Consider the following 24,982-nt stretch of genomic DNA (forward strand, 5'->3'; position numbering starts at 1 on the left):
TTCAACGCTGTGTGTAAAAATCCCTGTGGGATGCAAGTCAAACAATAATAGCCATAAGACAATGTAAATTAAAGTTATCAGACTAACTGTACTACAACAAACAAATATGGCTAAACCAAAACTTTTCAAAATCACCAATATAAAGCTCTAAAAACAATGTAACAGTGATCATAGGAACTGTGATTCAAATTTAACAATAAACGATATACACAACATGTACGACCAAACTTTGCAGCCATAGTTGGCTGCATGAGTCACTCCATAACAGCAGGAGTATCAGAATCAGAGGTAAACCTCTTTTTTTTGTAGAAATCTGTATTGATATATCCACTGCTGGATTATGCTACAATCCAACTTGTTTTTGCAAGAGCATATCTTGCCTTATACTGGTAGGAACCCACTGGTTCCACCAGCCCACAGGGGATTATTGTGTCCGTCCGTCGTGCAGGGAGGGGCTGGGTGAGGAGGGGCTGGGTGTGGAGGGGGGGGCTGGGTGGGAAGGGGCTGGATGGGGTGGGAAGGGGCTGGGTGGGGAGGGGAGAGTAGGGAGGGTGGGGCTGGATGGGGAGGGGCTGGGTGGGGAGGGAGGGGCTGGGTGGGGAGGGAAAAGTGGGGAGGGTGGGGAAGGTGGGGAGGGGCTGGGTGGGAGGGGCTGGTCACCCCATGGAGCCCTTATAAAACTCAACGTTTAACCTACTCACGCCGGCTTGTGCCCGCCCTCACAGTCGGGCATATTTGCGGAATACACCACGCCGCTAATTGACCCTGGCCATTGACCGAGCAACTCAACGTTCCTACCAGCTCCCTCCGCAGGAATGCGTTGTTCGGTATATTTTACTTTGATCTCCGTGTAGCTTTACATCAGACCTATTGGCCTTCTGTCATGTACATCACTTGTATATAAACACTCGTGAAGATCATTGGGGAATAAAGTAATGGGCAACCAATTGTTCGAAAAGGCGCTAAGGGAATTTGGTAAGGAGTTATTTTATGTAGCTGACACCATACAACTGGAATGTAATGCTACGTTTGCACGGCCAATGGAAAACAAACACGTTATCTGTAGCCAAGTATGTAAACAATTGAGCGTGTTAAAATGTAAGCGCTTGCACACGAGAAACAAACGAACATTAACAAATGTTCGTAAAATGAAAGTGTGAAGAGGATGTTTCAACAATTTAACACGAGATAACTGAGACGGGGCCGGCAGGTGGCGATACAGCACCGCGCATTTCCGATGTGATGGATAAACAGAATCGGGGGGGGGCACGAACAGAAAATAAATAATTTGACAAACAAATCGACGTGACTTTACCGAAAAAACCTAAGAGTATGAAATTATTGCGTCTATTTTTTGTGTGTTTCTCCTTTGTGATGGGACTTTGTAGGATGAACCTTAAAATGTATACGGCGCTACGGGGTGACAAACAAGGTCTGAGTTGGTCTGTAATAAGCTAGGACACTGATAAAGGGGTTGCCAGGGCATGTCAAGAAGTTTGACATCAGCCGGACGACGAAAGGGAGATTCAACAACGATGTCGTGAGCGCGTGCCGCGTGCTAGTGTTGACAACGTCACGTGATCACCCCCCCCCCCACGTGACACGCACGCGCACCCCCCCCCCCACGTGACACGCGCGCGCACCCCGAAGAGCCTCCGCCGACGCCACCCGCCTTCGTCAACCGAGGGACGCTCGGGCATTCGATAACTTTCAACAACAACAAACATTCCCCAAACCTCGGTTCTCTTCCTCCGTGCGATGGGGGTGACGCGCCCATTGCCGAGCTCGCGTTGGACATAACGGTGGAGGGAGGGAGTGAAAGAAGGAAGGAGGGGAGGACTCGTAAACCCAACCGGGGGACCCACCCTGCGGCCTTGTCTATCGCGCCGTGTTCGGTGCGCCATGGAGCGGCAGCGCGTCTATCCGAGGCTCGGCGTCCCCGCGGCGCTCGCGAGGCTGACGGCCCGCGTCTCGCTGTCCTGCGCGGCCCCGCTGGCGGCAGCGGCGAGGCAATTCCCCGTGTCGTTCGCCACCCTGACGCTGCTTGCCACGCTCACTTTGCTGCTCAACAGGTTCGGGGGTTCCTTCGCTTTTCCCCTTACGCGCCCCTCGGTCCTCCTGTCAAACCACACCGCGACGGGGCTTGCTTTGGTCTGGCTCGGCGAGCCTTAGGTTTTATACTTTTTATAAGAGTTAAGAGTCTTAGGGATGCTGTCGTCTGACTGCACGTGCCGCAGAGATGTGGATTTAATCCGAGGAGTATGGCTCCGTGAGCCACAGTGATATGAATTGTATGACGCAAGTATGATGGGTAGCATCGTTTTTTTTTCTGTGAGTCTTGGAGATCTCGTGGATGCGGATATCCTCTTGAAAATGTCTTCGCCTGACTGTGTACACACCTTAGAGATGTCATGTGCGTCTTAAGAGTCCGGCTTTGTGAGCACAAGGGGTACAGTGGTCATGAATGAAGATCCTTGGAGATGCCTTGGTCTGTTTTTTTTAGAAACTTTGCAATCACAGGTCAATCCTAATCGTCATAGGGCTGATTATTCGTATGTTCATGTGAACATTCGAGATTGTATCATGGAGAGGCTCGGGTCGTCTGACCTGTCACGAGGAGCCCGAGATATCTCAATGAAATCATGAAAGTTATTGAGATGTCTTCGTGTGCCTCTGAGACCTTAGAGATATCGTTTAAATCCAAAGAGTCCATATAAGTAGCTTTATATTCTTGGTTCTTTCGGTAAAGTCACGTAGAAAGAAGAACCAAGAATATGAATCCATGCAGTCACGAAAGCTTAAAATCGAAATATAAGTAGCTCTGCTTGGGTCTTTGACCAATGAAGTGTTAAGACTGGGAGCAAGAGCAGAGCCTCACCATTCTGGCGAATTGCCCGATGATGCTGGATGCAATTACCAGCTAAACGTCGTACTAAAAAATTGTAAATGTTGTGGTTTCACGCTTCAACACACCGGTGGGCTAAAGCAGTGAACTATTTGTCTTTTGTCAACGTGACACCTTTTTTGCTGATTGTCCGTGTCGGGTGGTGGAGGGTTACGACACATTTATAAATAACGCGATCTAACCCAAAAACGTTGATTATGAATAATATTGGTCGCGAAAGCCTACGTGTTAAACTGAATCCTAATGGTCTGAAGAATGCCTTAGAAGTGGCTCTGTGAGCATTACAGATAACATAATTACAAGTGTCGGGCTCTATACGCCCCATATATCAATGTAATAACAGTATGTGTGTTGAACTTCTTTCGCATTATACGAAGCCAACCGTGCTAATCGGAGTATAAGGGGTGCTTTACACTTATTCTATTATTCTTAAAGATGTCAATTAAACCTTTAGAGTTTCAAGGCTTCTTGCCTCAGGCTCTGAATATTATCGGTGCTAACTATTTTCCACACGTCTTACCGGTGCCTTGGTGGAGCTATACAACCCTTAGAGATATCAGTTTGATTTTAAGAGTATCATAGATTCCTTAGTCTTGTTCTAAGATGTGAATCTCTAGTGTGTCTTTAGGTTGGCTGTATACGTCCAACAGTTGTCATTAACATCGTTACCATACACATACCATTTTTATAATTCAAAATATTATTTAATATGGCCTTGCGAACCTTATAAAAAAAGTCCACGCATAACATTATTAGTCGTACTATTATCCGAACGGTGCCCTTCGCCTTATTCTGTGAGAGTTCGATTTTCCAGTTGAATCTTTAGTTTGCTGTCGTGTCGCTCTAAGCGTAACACTTGTCACATTCATTCTGATAATCTCAATATTGCCTTGGTGTGACTCTGACTTGAGCATTCCAATTTAATCCTAAGATCCTCAAGAGTGCATGGTTATTTGACCTTTGGACATAGCCATATCTCATCTTCAGAACCATAAGGGTGACCTAGTTTAGCTCTTTAATCCCTTGGAATGACCATTTAATCATTAGTGTGGTTTGCATGGTAATATGAGCCACAAGTCATATACTGTAACTGAATCTTAAGAATCGTAAGTGTGTGTGGTATTTAGGATCTGTCATCCATAGGAATCACCATTAAATCATATTAATCTGAAGTGTCAGTAAGAACCTCAATGAATGTCCTTTGGACACACAAGAATCATAAGCATGGCTTAATTTGGCTTTGAACGTTATGTGCATGCCCAATCAATCTCTAGGGTATTAAGTTGCCAGTGTGCATCTAAAGGAATGACCACCGAGTCATGGGAATCGGGGTGATTGAGTTGAACACGACAGTTGAAGCGTATAACTTCTTCGGGTACTTCCGCTTAGCTCTCTGACTGCTAAATGTTTCTCAAAGTGTTTCCAATAGATTACAGTATATCCAAACTCAAAACTCAGCTGCCCAGGTTTTAAACAGATCTAAATCATGTGACCATGTTACTCCTGTTATTCATCCTCTGGACTGGCTCCTTGTAAAGTATAGAATCGACTTAAATATTATTCTTCTCACGTTTAAGGCCTTGAATCGGTTTGCTCCTAAATGTCCCGCCGATCTGCTGAAGTTTTATATTCCACTGCGAAAACCTACATCCGCTGATTCTAGTCGGTTCAACACCAAACCACTTGGCTAACCGCTCATCCGAAGCACCTGCTGCATGAGTGATGTTGCTGTGCCTCAGGTACCTGCACATCTTCATGGTGTTTTGGTCCTTCCTGGCGGGGCTGGCAACATTTTACTATGCGCTCAGCCCGGAGACTCTGGTCCCAAACCTACTGTTTCTCATAAGCAAGAAGCAGGTGAGTCCATTGCAATGATTTACCACTGGTAGGGTAATTTCTTTTTACATTTATGCTCACCAGCATTTACGCACTCCTTCATGTACAACTTCCCTATCCACAAGCGCTGCACTAAAAATTTAGTTATTGGCTTCAAAGAGAGAACCTGATATGTTTATAGGCAGTGCTGCACGAAAGGGGGGTGGTTGACACTGTCCGTTAAGTGTTTTTGTGCATACCCTGCAAGCAGGTGTGTTCAGAACATATTGATGAGGAGTGCACCCATTGTTGTGTAAGGTGGTCACGGTTAATAACAATGTTGTAAACTGGAAGCAAATCAGATAATTGGTTTTTTACCCTTCTATCTGGCAACAAAACTGACACCTTTTTACAAGGAGTCATGTTTGCATAGACCACAATACCTGCAGTCATAATGCAAACAAAAAACATAACTCTGATAATGTATTTGCACTGTCCTTGAAGTTGATTGGTCCACACCCGAGACAGCTTTCCTTAGAGCCTAGTCTCACATGGGTTGGACCAGATGACGCCAAAATGCGCACAACTCAAAGACAATGTACCATCAGAGTATGAGAGCTCGGGCCAAGCATCTACACTATGGGAACCTCATTTGCCAGTAAAAATATGATAATTGGTTTTTTGCCCTTCTATCTGGCAACAAAACTGACACCTTTTTATAAGGAGTCATGTTTGCATAGACTGCAGGTATTGTGGTCTATGCAAACATGACTCCTTGTAAAAAGGTGTCAGTTTTGTTGCCAGATAGAAGGGTAAAAAAACAATTATCATATTTTTACTGGCAAATGAGGTTCCCATAGTGGAAGCAAATCACTTCAGCCACCCACTTGTGGAGCACTGCTGTGTTTGGTCAAAGGATGTGTGAATGTACCAAGTGATTAGCATGCAGAGAGTTAAAGGCCGTTTTATTTCGAATTAAGCACTCATGTTTTTTTTCCAGAAATGCACGTGCCACACGTTTTGGTGGGTTTAACATGAAAAACTCAAGAGGTCGATTAACTGCCTTGGCACCCAACTACAGAACACAGTCCGGAAATTATAGTTTGGCATGCATTGTGTTTAAATTAAGCAGTGCTCTTGGGGAAACACATCACTGGCTACACATCACTGTGGCTGTGTGGATGTGGGAGTGATTATGTTTGTTTTTCTTTTCGTTTTGTGGAATGTCACGTGCCCTTTTAACAACAGGATGCGGAAGGATCGTCTAGACCGATTGGGTGTGCGGTTTGCGGCGACGTGAAATGCAACAGGCATAGGTGAGCTGAGCATCAGAATTTAATTATTATCTTTTAAAGAATGTATTTGAATGAGACATTTATCGATACTTTTTTTGCATGTCAACATTCAGGCCTACACTTTCGCTGGAAAGCATGCAGCCCTGGCTCGATTTGAAAGTTCCTCAAAAGGTGGATGCATCCTTAGCAGAGGTCAGTAACTCTTCAGAGTTTGGTACATACTGCAGTCAAGCTTGTCTCTAAACACCATGGCGTGGGGGGGGGTCATAGAAGTTGGATAATATTACGTACATCCATTGAGATCCATCCCTCACATTTCAACCTCCCGACATTTATGAACACTCCAATGTCCTGCATTAACCATGGACAAAATTACCCGGATGGTGCTTAGCTTCGAAAATAAGTGCGCTTGAACCCTTTATCATGCTTGGATGGGAGACCAGCAGATACACAATCATGGGGCTGTCGGACTACCTAGGGGGCAGCAGAGGGCACTGTAGCAACACATTCCTGCGGAGGGAACTGGTAGGAACGTTGGGTTGCTCGGTCAATGGCCAGGGTCAATGGCGGCGTGGTGTATTCCGCAAATATGCCCGACTGTGAGGGTGGTTACAAGCCGGCGTGAGTAGGTTAAACGTTGAGTTTTATAAGGGCACCACGGGGTGACCAGCCCCTCCCCACCCAGCCCCACCCCTCCCATTTTTGGATGCACGACGGACGGACACAATAATCCCCTGTGGGTTGGTGGAACCAGGTGGTTCCTAACAGTAAAATCTATTGTTGTATTCTACTTCTATGCTCCCCACCTTTACCAATTGACACGGACCAACGTGGTGAAGTCATGGTAAAAATAACCGGCATGACCTGCATGGGGTGGAGAAGCCCTAATCCAGCAATAGATTGACAAAGGGCTGTACATACACACATGCACCATCCTGGGATTATGTCTACATATGAAGTTTTATGTTAGGTACATTTATCGTGTCTATGAATTGGAAAATCATATGCAAGTGTTGAAACGACTGGTATTGAGCTCATCACTGCCTTTAAACTCGCAACCTGTACATTACCCATTGCATACATTCACGTAAATATTTGTTACCAATGTATTTATGATAGTGACGTTTATTTACAGTTGTTGGAGCTTGTGCTGAAGAATTTCATCTATCCTTGGTACAGGTATGAAACGTGAATGCAATTCTAGCTATTTCATTCACCATCGTTACATATAACGGCATATCATCATCGCAGAAAACCAAATATATCGGTGATATTTCATAGAAGTTTATAAGGCTGTTTAATAATTCATGTGTTTCTGACACATCCATTCGATTGATTTAATGTGACGTGTGGCTGTCATGAGGGCGGAGCCTCGGTTTGCATCGCTTAACGTGGGATTGCGCACGCGTGCTTCGCAGCGATTTCACGGACGATGAGGCTCTGGTGGACGAGCTGCGCCTCACGATGCGCTTCGCCGCCGCTGTGCTGCTCCGTCGAACCAAGAAGGTGCCCGGCGCGCGCCGTTCACTCAGATGACGCGTACACTTCGCACACGGCGTCACGGTCCAAAGTCGCCAAATGAAAATTACTTGCAAGGCGCTTCGTTGGGAGAATAAAAAAATCCTTAGCAACGTCGCCCCTTTAATGGCGACAGCCAGCGTACACCTGCTGCACAGAGATAGTTGCCACTGGGGGGCGCCCCTTCGAATGCATTGAGATGTAGATACGTCGCTCGTCGCGTTTACAGCGCTCCGAGACGTCCCAGCATAAAGGGCTCTTTATCAGAAATAAATAATTCGCTGTGGAACAAAAAAAAATTGTTTCTGGGTAGTAAGCGTTATTTCCTAATTGCTTATGCCTCAAAAGTACAGAACATGGCTATTATTCCCCACAAACTTAGCTTTTGTGACCAGGACAGAAAAGCCAAGTTAATAATCCACTCCATTATTTACACTGTGTTGAATAAAGCTCAAATATAAAATGTTTTGCTGCGCAAATTATGACAAAACCAGTTAAAAAACAGATATAGGGTGACTATAGTACTGATATGTAAACAGACAAGGCTATATTGCAAACGCAATTACAATTGAAGTTGTAATTAATCCACATTTTAACGTCAAATTGTGATTTACTCTGAACCTCTTCGAGGCTCCTGGCCTTGAACTCAGACCTGGCCTCCTGGGCCATGGCCTTGAATGCAATACCGCTTACCGTTTCGCTTTAGTTCCAACAACTAGAAGCTTTCTGCATTTTCTGCTTCCCAGATAGATGTTCCCTCCCTCATCACGGACAAGTTGCTCAAGGTGGCCATGAAGCACATTGAGATAGTGGTGCGAGCCAAGCAGAAAGGTACCGGTTCTTCGTCACCTCGTGTAGAAATAAAATAAAATAATAAAAAAGTAATAATAGAAATAAAATAAAAAATATTATTTTATAATTGAAATAAAATAATTATTTTATTTTATTTCTATTATTACTTTTAGTAATTTTGAATTTTATTTTTTACCTACGTGACTTTACCGAAAAAACCCAAGAGTATGAATTCTTGTTAAGGTGTTTTTTGACGAGTGCGTTGCATTTTGTTGTTTTCTGTGCTTGTGCTCCACTGCCAGCGCAGTTTCACCAAAACAATTTGAGTGCGCGTGGGCGACCGGGCGTAGGTACGTTAGCGACGTTTGGTCCGATGCCCTCGTGTCTCCCTTTTTAACTGCCAGTGCGCAACACGGACGCCCTCCAGCAGGCGGCTCTGGAGGAGTATGGGCCCGACCTGCACCTGGCCCTCCGTAGCCGGCGCTCCGAGCTGCGCTACCTGCGCACGCTGACCGAGATGCTGCTTCCGCAGCTGATCCCGCACAGCACGGCCGACACCAAGCACGTGCCTGCGTTGCACACGACGCGCGCTGCGCGTTCGCGTCATCTCCACTCCGCGTGCTTATCTGCGATATTCACGAGTCTAACTGTGCACATGTATATATATATTCAACGGGATTTGTACATTGATGTGTATACTGTAGTGATCATTTCCCCGCGCTTCGCACCCGAATTTAAAGCTAGTTTTAAGTGGCAGACTGAAATGTATGCGTATAAAAACATCTTTCGCACCGTACGTAGCCAACCGTGCAAATCAAATGTATGCAACACCTCCCATATCTGACTCCAGTTAACAGATAAAAACGCACGCAGAAAAACACTAGACCAGCAGACGTCAACCCAGTACATTGGCTACGTACTTGCACATCCCGATGTCAGTCCACTGCTGGATAGAGTTGTTCGTGCTGCCAGAGTGACAGAGGCGGTTGCCTTCTCCGTTTCGCCACAGGTCTCTGATGCTGCTTGTGAGAGAGGTGGTGTCGGGCTCCGTGCTGCTGCCCTTGCTAGACCAGCTGGCCTCACCCGTGAGTTCCCTAAAGTCGCTCTTGCCCACGAGCCCACCGCGCCACTTTCGGTCTGCAAATTTAAGCCGCTCCCTTGTCCTCTGCCTCGGCGCTTCTCAACTTCTTCCATTCCACGGCGCGCTTTGGCGGCACGCCGAACAAAAAAAGAGGCCTCATGGTTTCTCCCTTCCTTGTTGAAAAACACTCAGAAGGTTAGCTGGAGGTGAACCCCACCAGACACGAAGTCGCCACGCATTGTTGTAAACCGCAGATGCCCCCACACCTCGTGGCTCCCTCATTCCCAGAATCAGTAAACAATCAGGGGGTTACATGGCGGTTGAGGTGCTGAAACTATATGTGTCAACACATATAGCTGCAAATGGCAGATGCCTAACGGTGACTCCCTGCCACGCTGAACAAACATGGAGGTGAATTCAACATAGTGATACTCTAATAGACAGCCATCAGTTTAATACGTAGGCTTTCACCACCAATAGCCATAATAGAGGTTTTTGGTGTTAGATCGCGTAAATATAAATGTGTCGTTAAACCCCACCACCACCACCCGACAGTCAATTCGTAAGGTTTGTCACGTGAACAAAACATGCCAATTAGGTACTAGTTCAGCACGCGATTGTTTTGGACAGTAAACCCACGACATTTACCATTCGAGTACGACGTTTCGCCGGTAATTACAACCCGCCTTATCAGGCGACAGCCAGACAGAATTGTCTGGTTGTCGCCTGATAGACAACCATCACGAAACTTATATATGGAAAAGGCAGATAGATGTGGTTGGTGTATGAATGGTAATGTTTGTGCACATGCTGATGGCTATGCTCGAGTAATTGTATTTTTTTTGCCTCTTTTTTCCAGGACTTTGTGAACTTCTTGATTTTGCTCTTTTTGGACGAAACCCCGGTGAGTCTCAGCCGTGGCAATCAGATTAAAGTAATATTATGAAGCGTGGTGAGTTTGCATAGCAACTGCATGAGCGTAGCAATTAACCTGTATGTATTTATGCATCGTTGGGTGCACTGCGACAATTTCAAATGATATACCAGTGTTATTATTATTTCTATCATTTTATTACTTATTTTTATTTTTACCTACGTGACTTTACCGAAAAACCTAAGAATGTATTATTGCAGTCACGAAAGCTTCAAATCTAGAATTAATATACCAGTGTCTTCTTGTGTTCACATTGATACACCGTAAAGAATGAGCAGCGAGGATATCGTGCTGTGGTTAATGAGGCATGTAACAGTTAACTTGCCCCCTCCCCCACCACCCCCATCAGCTATTCCATGAATTATAGGTCATGATTAGTGTGGGATAATACATAGCAATCATCGCCACCTACTGACAGATTAATGCCCCAGGTCACCCTTGCAAATGAGGGTTAACCTGGTCTTTTAACCGCTCACCTGGTTCAATGAATTGAACTTGAACACCCCTTGTGTTTATCGCTGTGGGCAGATGATAGACTCGACGGAGCCATCCTCACCCCTTGTGCCGTTTTTGGAGAAGTTTGTGCAGCCAAGGACAAAGTCCTTCACCGTGAGTCGTCCACTCGTCCCCCGCGACACGTCACTCGGCACCAGGACGAGACCCTGGGGCCAACTCGTTGAACACCCGTACACCAACACGCAGCCTCCACGCGCTCCGCACCTGCGAATAGCACGGCTGGCTACATACAGTGCGAAAGAAGTTCGACGTACTGTGTAAGATAATACAAATTATAAATGAGAATGAGAATTCTTCATGCTGTGACCAAATAACCTGGAATGGGCCCGATTGCTTCAGATCTCGGAAGCTAAGCAGGGTTTGAGCATGGATAATCCATTAGATTGGCTTTCACCATTCGTAAAAGGTGTGTTGCGAGGTTGGGGGAATACATGGAGGGTGGTGCAGCAAAATCCGTTGTTGTGCTGTACTTCTGTGCCCCCGTGTCTGTGCTCCCGTCCGTCACCAACCCTCACTGAACAGCAACATAAGGAGGGGTCCTTATCCAGAAGTGGATTGACAAAACGTTTCTGCTTGCCAAAATCCATAGTGCTTAGCAAATCTTAAATCAAGTACAATGATTTAAACCCCAAATACATCTATGCTATGAACACAAAACACTTTTGATTCTACAAAACATTTCAATATAATCGTAACCCAGGATTTACGCTCGACTTAATTAAAGTGCAAACGGTTGATAATCGGGTAGTGCAAGATGCACGAGCATAACCCAAACCGCCATGTGTGGCAATCGTAGGTGCTCAAGCTGGAGCTGAAGGAAATTCGCAAGACCCAGGAGTTGCTCTTCCTCTTCATGAAGTTCCTGAAGAGCCAGGCGGTCGTGCATGTGCTGCAGTTCTGTCTCTCCGTGGGTGAGCAATGCCCCGAACACCAGGGGCGATGAGGGGTGGGGGTGCGGGGAAAAGGGGTGCAATGGTAGCTCAGCCGTCCGGCTAAATCCATTCACGAATTTATGCGTTTTGCGGTGAACTTAAATATCTGTATGTTGAACTTCTTTCACACCGTGCGTAGGAAACCGTGCTCATCGGACGTGCAGGGGAATGACAATGAACAATACATAATGAGCAGTTCGAAACAAATTAGTTTTCAATCGAAATCAAATGATGGTTATGCTTAAAACAGAAGCTGCCATGACTGCGCTATCTTAATGTCAATGCATTTTGTCATGTATTATTTATTAGGGAACGTTTCGGTGAACGTCAAGCTCTTTCATGAGGTTCCTGCTTTGGGATATTTGATTCATTCTAAATTCGTGAAATTCCCATAGCCACTGGGCTCCGAGGTGTTAATGAGATGGCAGTCCAGCAAGTGGGTTCAGAAACCCATCTTTGTGGATCTTTGGTATGTCCTTGTGTTTGTTTGTAGATCTCCTGTAGATACTCCAGTTTTCTACTACAGGCAAAATGATACATTATTTTCCGTATTTTAAAGGTGCATGAGGACAAAGTGACAGTTGGGAAACAATATGGGGTGCTTCTATTTTTTGATGAATATGGGGTGAATGATTGTTCTTGGTGTGAGCACACGGGCGTCCTTCACACGAGGAAACTCCTCCTCTGTGACCGCACGGCCGTACCTGCTCACGCAACACCGCCTCCGTTTTCCCCAGAGGACTTCAACGACAAGCTAATCCGGCCGGACCTGAGCGACACCGAGATGCAGGAATTGCACGCCGAGGTCTGCTGCCTGTACCGCACTTATTGCTGCGACGGCAGCGTCGACAAGATAAAGTTTGACCCTGCCGTGGTGGCGGGACTCGCTACAGGTGGGTCGTCCCACATGAAGCCGTATATTTGAACCTGAGATTTTGTGTGTGTGGTAGTGTAGTAGCGGTTAGCGCGCTGCGCTACAAAACCGGCGACCCGAGTTCGATTCCCGCTCGCAGCCAACACCAGTGACGGTTATCTGAACTGGTGTACTCATTTGTGTACCTGGTGCCGTGTGTAAACCGCCACTGGGGAGACAAAGGCGGCCAGGCGTGGTGCTGGCCACCCACCCCCTCGTGTGACATGCCGGCCTTTCATAGGTGCTCGCTCACAGCACTTGCCCCAACAGTCTGGTAAAGGTGATACGGGGGGGGGGGGGGTGGTGGGTACCTTTGTCTTTGTATGAGAAACAAGGATGGGTTTTACCCTTTCTGACAATTAAACAGTTGTGTTAAGATGTTCATTAACCAAATAGAAACCTGTTTCAAGGAATCAAGTCCGCATTAACCACACTTACTTGTGGTGAACATGCATACAAACATGCTCTGATAATGTTTGCATTGTCTTTGAAACTGATTGGCCTACACCAGAGACAGCCTTCTTTTATGGCCTTGTCTCACCAGTGTCAGACCAGAGAACGCCAAAAGGCAAACAGTACAAAGAGAGGGCACTATCAGAGCATTTATAGCTCGGGTGAGCAGCTAGGTTCTGACAAAACAGTTGTTTACCCAGAAAGGGTAAAAACCTATTATTTTTCATACATTTGTAAAGACAGTGCGTGGACTAGCGGTCACGAGCGGTAATTACAGGCGAGGTGACAGACAAGGGAACGATCTGGAATCATCTCCAGGAAGGTTCGGGAACTCGCCAGAGAATCCGAGAAGTAAGGGCGTGACCAGGGCCGGAGCGATGGCCACGCCGGAGATGAAAAAGGGCGAGGAGCGAGGTTCGGGGCTGCTGTTGAAGTCGGGGTCGTCACATCGTCGTTGCTGTCTTCGCGTTGTCGCTCTCTTCGCGTCGTCGCTGTCTTGAAGTCATCGCTGTGAAGCGACCGACCAAAATAAAGAAACCCTCTTGTCTTTGTTTGTTCATGCAGTGGTGCACGGACCATACGGCGACGTGGTGAGGCTGCAGAACACGCCGCACCTGTTCCAGGCGTACGAGCACGTGCTGGCGCTCTTGGAGAACGTGTTCACCCCCATGTTCTGGCAGAGCGACGAGGTATGCGCAGAGAAGTCGCGCGCATGAAGCCAGCGCTGGCACTGCCTCGAGTGTTATATCACGTCCCTGACTGAGTCCGAGAGCCTTCGTCAAGTTTCTGTTAAGGCTCATAAATAACTATCAGGATGGTTGCTGCTCCGTACATTCGTAAGTGAGCATAGCTTTGCGCTCAGTTTGTCAAGATTGTACTCTCTGCTGCCTTGAAATAGAGACTAAAATATCAATATGAATTGCATTTAAGCAAAATGTTACCAATTGCATTGGAAATAGGGTTAGCGCTGTCAGAAAACATTGCTTGTATGTGTTTCCATCATATGGCAGTGAGTGTTGAAACGCAGATTCCTGTTTGAGCCTATGATTGTGTTTTTATTCAGTAAGCGCTCATGATAATGATTTGTTTTTGATACACGCAATAAGAGTGCTTTACATGCAATAAGCAACTTACATCTCATGTCAAAATATTTTAAAGGGTAACCTCAGTGATAGCCGTTTCCTTGGGCACGAGGCTACTCGGCATTTGGGTCTGTGACTGGACATGAGAATGCCAGCAGAGTGCAATGATTGCTACGTGTAATCCTAATCCGCCTTGGTTTACATAGAATGGTGATGAATTTGTACATATTTGTGTGATTGTTCTTCTCCGATGTGATGCCTGCTGTGCTGTGCGTAGTATTTCAGGTACATGATCGGAGATGAGAACTTGAACTCCACCCAGGGAAAGATGATGAAGTGAGTTCGTACGCTCATGCCCACGTTAGCCTTGGGACTTTTGAGACTTTTTTGTATGTGTTTATATTTCGATAGGAGCCCGAGACAGAGCGCAAACCGTGACGCCGGGGTGGGGCGGATACAGGAAACCCGCGGACACAAGTCCCAAACTCTGTGCTCCGGAGGGAGGGAATTGGGCTCGCTGCCGCCCCACCGAGTGGGGACCGTGAGCGGGGTGTGTGTACTTTTATGTGGGGAGGGGAATATGAGTGGAAGAAGAACTTAAGGGAGCAGGGTGGGGGGGAAGGGGGGCTGATGGAGGGGAAACTGGCGATTTTAAACGAAGCCCTAACCCAAAACACAGCAATTATTTCATAGAGACACATAGCTAAGCCTTGTTATCCCCAGCCTGCCCAACATGAGTTTATTAACGAGGAAAAAAGGCTTTAAAATCAGCCAGGTGAACTCTGGTGATATAGTTTGCGTCATGGCTCTTGTGATGCCACGAGCGCGACATTTCAATTGTTGTTTGGTTCTCGATAATGAATTGTCACAACTTTGTGTCAGCCTGAGACCCACAGCCCGAGGTGGTGCGTAACCAAATATAAATGATAAGAAATGTTATATTTTAGCGGGTGCATCTTTAAAGAGTGCCATTCCAGTGCAACCCTCTTACTCCGCTCGGTGCTTCTCAGGGTCGGCAGTGAGCTTGGGTTGAACGTGTAATGCCGCAGCTTTTTGCGTAGTTGGTTTGAGGAGGCTTGTAGCTGGCACATTAGCGTCCTGAAACTGTCACTCCTTCAGCTTAGTGTCTACTGCACTGGAGTACATGATTATATAATTAATATAAGGTACAAAAAATAATAGGACATGACATACAAGGACAGGAAGTCATATATCTTTGACTGAAAAAAAAAGTAAATTTACCAGGTAAAGCCTGCAAAGCTATTATCTCGTTATCACAGGCGACCTGTCCACACATTATAGCTCATCGAAGCGAGCACGGGGAGGACATACAGACTCCAAATATACAGTAGTCAGGATCAGGATCAAATCCTAAAGCCTGCATACCACGCGAGGGAGAAAACGTCTCGCCGCCACGGCACACCAATTAGACTCGCCCTGCCTACATACTGAGTGAAACGTCGCACTCCAGTTGTTGTGGGTTTACTCTCCAACACACAACCGGTGTGCTGAACTAGTATCGAATTGGCACGTTTTGATAATTGTTTTTTTACCCTTTTATCTGGCAAAAAAACTGACACCTTTTTTACAAGGAGTCATGTTTGCATAGACCACAATACCTGCAGCCGGAATGCAAAAAAAAACATAACTCTGATAATATATGCACTGTCCTTGAAATTGATTGGTCCACACCCGAAGCTGTCAATGCAAACATGACTCCTTGTAAAAAAGGTGTCAGTTTTGTTGCCAGATAAAAGGGTAAAAAAACAATTATCATATTTTGCTACTGGCAAATGAGGTTCCAATGATGGTTGGCACGTTTTGTTTACGTGACAAACATTATTAATTGGCTGTGTGGGTTGTTGCCGGTTTAACGAAAAAAACACTAATGGATACTGAGCGAGTTGGCGGGGGGGGGGGTTGTGGTGCGGGGGTGCAGCGCGACTCTGCCACTACTGTGGGGAGATCTGAAGCATTAATAATTATTGACCTGCTTGAGCCAAGGGGCCTGGATCGCGTTTCACTTCAGTAATGCGTTTCCTTCCGTTTGGTGATGTGGAAAGAGTTTGAGATCGGTTTAGCCACTAAAGCCCTCGTGTGTTATGTAAGTTGATTTAAATTGAAACCACCGTGGTCATTAATGTAGAGGTATTATGTTCTTAATTGAAACGGATTTTTTTTTAAGTACAGAAATTAGTGACGAGCTAGTTGGGCCTGCACCACGTCATTTAAATACGCAAGACTAAACAATAAAAATACATAATCGATTGAAATAGAAAAAGAATGTACGAAATCGCTATTACTCTTAAACATCACGTCACGTATTTTAAACGGCTCAGAGTCTTGGGAAAAGTGTAAAGGTTGCGAAGCACCGTTGGCTACATATGATCGGCACGGTTGGCTACGTACGGCGCAAAAGAAGTTCACCGTATACATACCAGGCGTAACCCTTCACCTGCGTAACGCTGTTTATTTCAGAGGAAGCTTGTCCATAGAGGATGGCAGGTGAGTGGCGTGGCAAACTGTGCATTGTCTCCATCGGTCGGTGCCCGAGCGCGGGACGTCAGCCGCTTGCTCGCGCGCGTTCACCTGACCGCATGCACGTGCAACCAATCGTAACCGCGGTTTCATTTCTACGTTCGCGTTAAACATGCTGCCATTAACCCCTTTTGTTGGGCCTCTCTCGCCTGTTGCTTCGTTGTCGAAATATTCGCGTGAGAGGCAGGGGAAGGAGATGAAATCGCTGCAGGGGAGGATAGTGTAGGTGTGGAAAGGGATCGTGCGTACATCTACTTTAATCGAAGATGCAGCCAAAGAATGAGTAGCTCTTGTAGCAGCTACGCAGGTAGGAGAAAGATGAGTGCTATTAGGGAGGGAGGGGGGGGGGGGACTGGGACAGCTGTGTCAAGAGATCATGCATACATCCATCTTTACAGAAGATGCAACTCACAAACTAAATAGCTCTTCTAGCTGCACAGTTAAACCTTGTCCCAGCTGTGTCTGACATTACATTAAAACTGTTCTTGAGAAAAAAGACTTTAAAGTCACTCACGCTTGCACTCTAATTATTTCACTGTGGCGTAACTGCTATACTTTCATGTAAAATTACACTCCAGAGATGTCACTGGAGCACGTCTGAATGTTAAGTTTAAGTTATTTTTCTGTTTAATTAAACCTCAAACCTTTGTCGGACAGCGCAGGACACAGCCAAAGTACGTCGCTCCAAGATGAGCTGTTTGTTTTTTGGTTGCATTTTCCTTTTTGTGCAATACCCTATTCATTGCCAACTCTTTCATGTATTCAGTCATCTCATGTCTTTCTCAACAGATCCCACACTTGCCCATCTCGGACTTTCACTGTGCGTCTGTCTGTGTCTCTGTCTTCATTATACTTTTTTTTATAAAAACGCCCTCCCACATGAACGGACACTTCCACGCGACCCACACAATCGCGTTGCGGCCTAGCTTTGAGCGGGAGCCCAGAGCCTCTCCTGAAAGCCCAGGCCTGTCTCCTTCGGGCTCCACAAGCTCCTCCCCGGCCCCTCCATCCCCCTGCTCCTCCACTTGCTCATCTTCCACCTCCTCCCCTTTCCCACACGTAGCATCCATCCTCACTCTCCCATCCACCATCCTGCCCTCACTGCCCACGGCTCGCAAGTAAGTGCTCGCGCCGTAGTCATGATGAGAGATTGGCGAGGAGCAGTGCCTGTGTGGGGTATGCACACTCGCTGTGACCATTGCTGCTTCACCCAGGTGGCCATGGGGTAGTGGTCACTGTGTAGTGTGAGTGCTCCCCGCAACATTCACTCTTTCGCCATATCTCGTCATTGCTGCACCCTTCACTGTTACTCACTCCTTCCGTTTGCATGCACGTCCCCAAGGGAAGCGAATTTTCTTCATGGAGCCTGATTAAACCATGGCTGCTTAGGAAGTTAAGCAAGGATAATATGTGTGAATCGGTGTATCTTTATTTTGAGTCGGCTTATGAAGATGCATAGGTGTCATTGTCAAGTTGGTTCATGTAAACCTAGCCTGTCAGCAAATTGAGCTTTGTTGAAACACTCCGATGCAGTATCTTTAAAAGGAGTCTTCCTGGATGAATGAATGGCATTACATTTAGCCAAAATATTTGCATACGATGGGTGACTGACTTAGCTTAAAATCCTCCTCGTGCCCGTTCGATAGTGATCTCATGCAGCGTGGTCCAAAGGAGTGTGCTCAAGAAGGGAAACTCGGACTGCGAGATGACCAGAGCACACCGTGCTTGTGCATGCTTTAACATCTGCTCCCTGCATGTCTCATAATAAGGGATGTGACGATTTTAACCCCCCCATGACCCAATTAAATTGTCATCATTTTTGGCAACGAATCTGAAACGCGAGAATTGACTTCGTATTTTGTGGTGTGTGTGTAATATACCATGGCTGCAAGGTTCTCATGAGCCAATGAGAACGTATACACAATTGTAATGAACAAAATACTGCACACATTATTCAACTCGCTAATCATGGACGAGAGAATTGATTTGAATAACTTCAATCATTACATCCCTAACTCGTGAAAGTCCCGCTAAGCCCTTATTGCTGCACGTACCACCGAGTTGAATTTAAGACGTAAAACACTTTCTGTTGTGTTCACCGCATAACCCTGCTTGATGTGTACTTATGCTACTAATTGCAGTGTAAATGCATGATGTGAGTTTGAGACCATTCAACGGCCAATGAAATGACCACTTCAACTTCAGAATGAGGAAGGAATATTTTTGTAAAGGTTCTGTGAACATTTACCAAGATTCAGCCAAATTAGAGACTACTATATCATTTTAGCTTTTTACAAATACAGTATATTAACTGCAGTATATGAAGACAGTATTGCGTGATATTTCACAGTTCAGACATTTTTTCTTCAAATATTCCTGGCAAAAATTGTAAATGGCCCACATTTAAACATCAATATTGACACCTTGGCAAGCTGCTGCGTTGCTTGTATAAACACTGGTATGTGTGAACATGGGGTGGAGCAGGGTTCAGCGGTCGTGCATTAGTTCACTCGCTGCATGTTCTGTTTCAACTCTACACAGACAGCTCTACTTACTGCACTGCCACCTACATGTGCCTCATTTCCCTGTAGCTGGGTGTCCACTTTCCCCACTTCCCCCCCAAGTGTCTTAAAATGGTTGGCATGGGCCTTGGTACAGGAAATTAAATGGGCCCCCCACCGCCTATCATCGTAGCCGAGCATCTGGGCTCTGGGGCAGTTGCATCGCCGACATGGGCTCGGCAGCTACGCCACTCGCTCCAAATGTTCTGGCTTTGACGCGTGCACCACCATAACCGGCCCGGGGTTCACGGGCCGCCTCGGGGTTATACTTACTCGACACGACTCTCGAACGTGACTGAAGAAATGAGTGAATCGGCGAGTGTCGGGGGCTGATCGAATGTGTTCTGCCGCCAATGATAGGCAGCTGAACCGGCGCGGCGGTGAGACCTTTGGAATCGGCCGCATCAGCAGCAAGTTCAAGCATGTGTTCAAGAGCAATACGCTGGAGGGAGGCCTGCCCGTCATGGAGGACCCAGACGAGCTGGGCCTGGTACGTGCACCTCTCCTCTCCCCTTTTTTGGCCCCACTCCCATCGTCGTAGTGTCGCGTTGCCAGAAATGGAACCGAGGTTTTTCGGGATTGCAGTGCACTGGTCGATTCATCATCGCTCACCGTTGTTTATGCGCAAGGGTGGATCGATCACACATTCAGTGTAGTGACAAATCAGTGACTGCGATATCCAGCTGCAGCTTACAAGTGGTACAGAACTGGTCCTGGGGCCTCACCAGAGGTCGCAACCGGGTACCCGATACCCGTACCCTACCCGATACCCGGCTACCCGTACCCGGCCGGGTACGGGTACCCGTTTGCGACCCTGGTGCGGCCGGGTACGGGTAGGCCGTGAGTCACTGGTGAGTAACCGTTTGTCACTCATTTCCCAACGTCTTGTCTCTTCTCACAATTCAAGTTCCTAGAATCAACCCACCTGCGCCTGCAACATGGCTTCATCCCAGAGGTTGCAATCGGGTACCCGATACCCGTACCCGGCCGGGTACGGGTAGGGTACGGGTACGGCCGGGTACGGGTACCCGTTTGCGACCCTGGTGCGGCCGGGTACGGGTGCGGGTAAGGAATCAAAACCCGTTTGCAACCTCTGGGCCTCACCGAAATTGAATCTGCCTTAAATAAGTACCTTCTGCAGTGTGTGTGTGTTTGAATGACAGCAATGGAGAGACAAGAGGTGGCCGGCATGAAGCTGGCCACTCTACCCACTAGTGGAGTGTGCCTTGGCAGTCTTGAAATAAACTTTTTATTTTACCATGTAAGGCCCACTGAGCTATATAGCTCTTATTTTCAGAATTTTACCTGGCCACAAATGATAGCCCAACGAAGTGGCTTGTCATGGGGAAATTTGTAGCAGCCAAAAGACTCTAAACGCACCTTGATTCTAAATGTGGAGGAAAAAACCGGAGGGACCCGAAGAAAAATCGCCGCAACCACGGGGAAAGACACCAGGCGTCAGGGTGGGGATCGAACCCACGACCTCCTGTATACCAGGCGAGGTAGTTAACTTCTCGCCACTGTGGCGCCCAGTCATCATAACAGGTGTTTCTCCAGCGACACTTGTGTGTTTGTTCGTCCGCCGTCCTTCAGCAGGTGGAGGAGGCGAACATGGTGGAGGAGGACGACTTCCTGGAGGACGCGGCGGCGGCCGCGGCGATGCTGGCACAGCAACAGCCGCCGGCGCCGCGCGATCTCTCGTCGTGGCGCGTGTGCGCCGTCTCACTGGACGTGGGCTTCGACGACGCCCGCAAGGAGAAGACCTTCCTCTTCCTCATCGAGGTTCAGCGCCTGGACGGAAAGCCCGGTGAGTGGACTGGGGCCGTCCGGCGGCAGTGTGCATGTACGTACGTTGTTGTGCGTATGTTTGTACGTTGGACTTCTTTTGCACCGTACGTATCCAAGCATCCATAAAACAGGTTTTTTGGGGTTATATTAATGTGTCGAGTAGAAAAAAATTGCATCAGGCGCCTAGTTAGGTTATGCTTATATTTAATGGAAATACGGCTAAATGTATCATGTTGTCTTCATATTTTACTAAATTTTCTTTTAACAAGCAGAAATATCTGCGATTGTGCCAACACCATATGAAATCACACCCCTGGGCTGTTGTAGAGGCAAGGATCCTTCTAAATGAGTGGCTGTGTCCAGTATATTTAAATCAATGCAATGCCACCACCATCATTAGCAGAATATCCTATGCGGTGTGTATGTCATTCGCTGTTGTTGCTGGCATTGTATGCATATTCAGCATAGGTTCCAGGTCAGTGAACGGGTTGTGCCACGCAAGTGGTTTTGTGCAATGCAGCACTAGCAGCAGCAGCACCACCACCAAACGCCATGAAGGAGAACAACAATAGAAGCCACTACTGACGTGCACTTTGACCTTGCCATCGGCAGATGAGCCCGGGCACAATCACTGGACTGTGAAGCGCAAATACGACGAGTTCTACGCTCTGCAGACCAAGCTCACGGAATTCCACGGTAAGGCTGACTCCGTATTCATAACTCGCATGCGATTTTCGCCGGAGAATGCGTTTACATATGCCCGCAGCCATTTCTGTCCGAGGTGCATTACCGTAATGATGATGTACTTCTTAACTAGAATAGCTAGATGTATGGCAGTTGCGTGGATCCAAACACTGTTGCTGTAAACGGAAACCCTGGCAATGGTCATTTAACTATTGCTCCCCATTAATTTGACAATGACAATAAACATTTGACTTGCAGAGAACGTTACTGCTCGTTGGCGTTTCTAATGGACAAGTTGGCTTGATGTATTTTATACACAACTAGCTGTACTACCCGGCTTCGCCCGGGACTTGGATCCACCACGCCCGGCCGCCTTTGTCTCCCCAGTGGCGATGTTCACACACCACAGCAGTTACTCGTTTGATGTTGAGTCGACCTAGGGGAGGCCCAGGACCGGTTAAAATAATCGTCACCGGTGGTGGCCGTGAGCGGGAATCGAACTTGGGTCGCCGGGTTCGTAGTGCAGCGCGCTAACCACTACACTACAATGCGTTACGCTTCCACGTGCGCGGGTCACGTGACAGATGTGACGTCACAGCTCACTTGCCGTGCAAAAAATATATGCATTATTGAGCTCCCCCCCCCCCCCCCCCCAAAAAAAGTGTATTTTTATAATTTTTGCATGGAACGTTGGGTTGCTCCGTCAATGGCCAGGGTCAACGGCGGCGTGGTGTATTCCGCAAATATGCCCGACTGTGAGGGCGGGCACAAGCCGGCGTGAGTAGGTTAAACGTTGAGTTTTATAAGAGCACCACGGAGTGACCAGCCCCTCCCCACCCAGCCTCACCCCTCCCACCCCCCATCCTCCCCACCCAGCCCCTCCCCACCCTCCTCACCCAGCCGCTCCCCACCCTCCCCACCCAGCCCCTCCCCACCCTCCCCTCCCCACCCAGCCCCACCCTCCCCACCCAGCCCCTCCCTACCCTCCCCTCCCCACCCAGCCCCTCCCCACCCAGCCCCTCGCTGCACGACGGACACAATACTCCCCTGTGAGCTGGTGTAACCAGGAGGTTCCTACCAGTAAAAATAGTTTAGTTATAATATATGTTAAATAACTCAAGGTGGCTTCCAAGTGACGAATATTGTGGCTTCTCTTTTCCACCCCCCCCCCCCTGACATTCTTACAGGCTCCTTCCCCGATGCTCAGCTTCCTCCAAAGAAGGTGATCGGATCAAAGGGTTTCGAGTTTATGGAGTCCAAGACTAAGGGCTTCGAGCTATACCTGCAGGTACGTCGCCCTCACAGAAAACTAAAACTTAATAATAATCTCATGCTCTCGATGATCAACTCACCCAAAATGTGTCCAATATAACAGTGTCGAGCCAGGATGTTACTTGGATGGGCGGCCTTCGTGTCCTCAAATGTTGCCATGAAACTGCAGGGCTACGTGGGGGGGGCAGCAGAAGGCAGTGCAGCAAAATGCACTGTTGTACTGCACTTTATATACCCCTCGTCGTCACCGTCTCGCCCATGCCTATACACGGCCGGTATAGGCGTGGGGAGACCCTCATCCAGCAGTGGATTTGACACAGCATGTACATGCTGCAGAGAGCCAGCAAGAGGCACTGTTATTTGCAGGTATTGTTGAGTTGCATTTATTTCATCCCTAACCAAGGACATTCTTATTGTCACAGGCATCCATGCAATCCATCCGCAGAGGTTAGAATGTTGGATAAGGGCTCGTCACATTAAGACATATGGTTAGGCACATTGGCATGCTTTCTAGCATGCTTTTAAGACTTCAGAGCATGATATAATTACAGGTTGCTGTCTGTTCATTGTAGCACCATGCTGAAAGAGGGTTTTTTTTATGGGGAGCAAATGTTGTTACCTTTGTTGGCTTGCCTTCTAACAAATGCCAGAGTGCTTACTCTTTATATAGTAACTAACTGAGTTAAAGTGTTGGTGGTTGGCTGCATAGTTTTGAGGTGATCCACACCTGGAGAGGGGTGGGGGGGAGGGTTTGTGCTGCAGTGCGGTGGTGGGTGGGATTGCCGCATGCGCTTGTGTTTGCATCGTCATCGTATGGGGAGCGGGGAGTGCAACGGTTAACGCTACGCCGCGCGGCGAGCCCAGCGACCCGAGTTCGATTCCCGCTCACGGCCAACGCCGGTGACGATTTATCCGAACCGTTACTGGGCCTCCTAGGTCGACTCAGCCTCACACGGGTACCTGGTGCGATGTGTAAGAACATCACCGCTTAGGGAGGCGAGGGCGGCCGAGCGTGGGGCTGGCCCAGAGGTCGCAATCGGGTACCCGATACTCGGCTACCCGTACCCGGCCGGATAACGGGTACGGGTACCTGTTTGCGACCCTGGTGCGGCCGGGTACGGGTAACCGCACGTGACTCACCCCAACCAATGAGTGAGAAGGCCGTGAGTCACTGGTGAGTAACCGTTTGTCACTCATTTCCCGACGTCTTGTCTCTTCTCACAATTCAAGTTCCTAGAATCAACCCACCCGCTCCTTCAACATGGCTTCATCCCAGAGGTCGCAATCGGGTACCCGAAACCCGTACCCTACCCGATTCCCGGCCGGGTACGGGTAGCCGGGTATCGAGTACGGGTACCCGTTTGCGACCCTGGTGCGACCGGGTACGGGTAAGGAATCAAAACCCGTTTGCGACCTCTGGGCTGCCCACCCACCCCGTCGTGTGCCGATCCGTCCCTTCACAGGTGCTCGCTAACAGCACTTGCTCCAACAGTCTGTTAAGGCTATACAGGGAATCTTTGTCTTTGTTTGTCATCACCGCATGGCAGAGCTTACTGCAGCGCCCGACGCTCACACACAGCCAGCTCCTCGTGGACTTCCTGTCCCGTGACGGAGAGGCGCAGTTCTCCGACAAGACCTTCCCAGACGTCAATATCGGCAAGCGTGCACACACTTGGGCACACTCATCTACCCGTAGTCACCTGTAACTACTCTTCCTGTACCTACCTACTACCTACTCATGATTGTACCTACCTACCTACTCATGATTTCTCTTTCATGCATACTCATCCACGCATGCTTATCCACACGTACTCATTCATGCGCACTCATCTACAGATACTCGTACATTGTGTCCTCGCGTACTGATCCATACACAGAGGGAAAAATATTCCTATAGCCTTAA

At 47.7% G+C, this 24,982-nt stretch overlaps 1 protein-coding gene across 4 annotated transcripts in view; it reads left to right on the forward strand.

The window, feature by feature from the left end:
• The first annotated feature begins 1,631 nt into the window (after nucleotides 1-1,631).
• Nucleotides 1,632-24,982, forward strand: part of SNX14 (sorting nexin 14) — a 36,380-nt gene continuing 13,029 nt past the window's right edge. The window contains exons 1-21 of one of the 4 annotated variants that reach the window (XM_078877300.1): nucleotides 1,632-2,072; nucleotides 4,645-4,762; nucleotides 5,969-6,036; nucleotides 6,129-6,207; nucleotides 7,151-7,194; nucleotides 7,434-7,521; nucleotides 8,280-8,364; nucleotides 8,730-8,886; nucleotides 9,335-9,410; nucleotides 10,266-10,310; nucleotides 10,869-10,949; nucleotides 11,653-11,767; nucleotides 12,526-12,681; nucleotides 13,719-13,843; nucleotides 14,514-14,572; nucleotides 16,715-16,741; nucleotides 19,696-19,825; nucleotides 20,929-21,142; nucleotides 21,736-21,819; nucleotides 22,995-23,095; nucleotides 24,627-24,735. In XM_078877300.1, the coding sequence (XP_078733426.1) occupies nucleotides 1,903-2,072; nucleotides 4,645-4,762; nucleotides 5,969-6,036; nucleotides 6,129-6,207; nucleotides 7,151-7,194; nucleotides 7,434-7,521; nucleotides 8,280-8,364; nucleotides 8,730-8,886; nucleotides 9,335-9,410; nucleotides 10,266-10,310; nucleotides 10,869-10,949; nucleotides 11,653-11,767; nucleotides 12,526-12,681; nucleotides 13,719-13,843; nucleotides 14,514-14,572; nucleotides 16,715-16,741; nucleotides 19,696-19,825; nucleotides 20,929-21,142; nucleotides 21,736-21,819; nucleotides 22,995-23,095; nucleotides 24,627-24,735 (2,131 nt within the window). In that variant the 5' untranslated portion in view covers nucleotides 1,632-1,902. The remainder of the gene's footprint in view (nucleotides 2,073-4,644; nucleotides 4,763-5,968; nucleotides 6,037-6,128; nucleotides 6,208-7,150; nucleotides 7,195-7,433; nucleotides 7,522-8,279; nucleotides 8,365-8,729; nucleotides 8,887-9,334; nucleotides 9,411-10,265; nucleotides 10,311-10,868; nucleotides 10,950-11,652; nucleotides 11,768-12,525; nucleotides 12,682-13,718; nucleotides 13,844-14,513; nucleotides 14,573-16,714; nucleotides 16,742-19,695; nucleotides 19,826-20,928; nucleotides 21,143-21,735; nucleotides 21,820-22,994; nucleotides 23,096-24,626; nucleotides 24,736-24,982) is intronic. The other 3 variants (XM_078877301.1, XM_078877303.1, XM_078877302.1) reach the window with 3 other exon arrangements.

This window comes from Lampetra fluviatilis, chromosome 47 (assembly GCF_964198595.1).
Source record: "Lampetra fluviatilis chromosome 47, kcLamFluv1.1, whole genome shotgun sequence".
NCBI classification, from domain to species: domain Eukaryota; kingdom Metazoa; phylum Chordata; class Hyperoartia; order Petromyzontiformes; family Petromyzontidae; genus Lampetra; species Lampetra fluviatilis.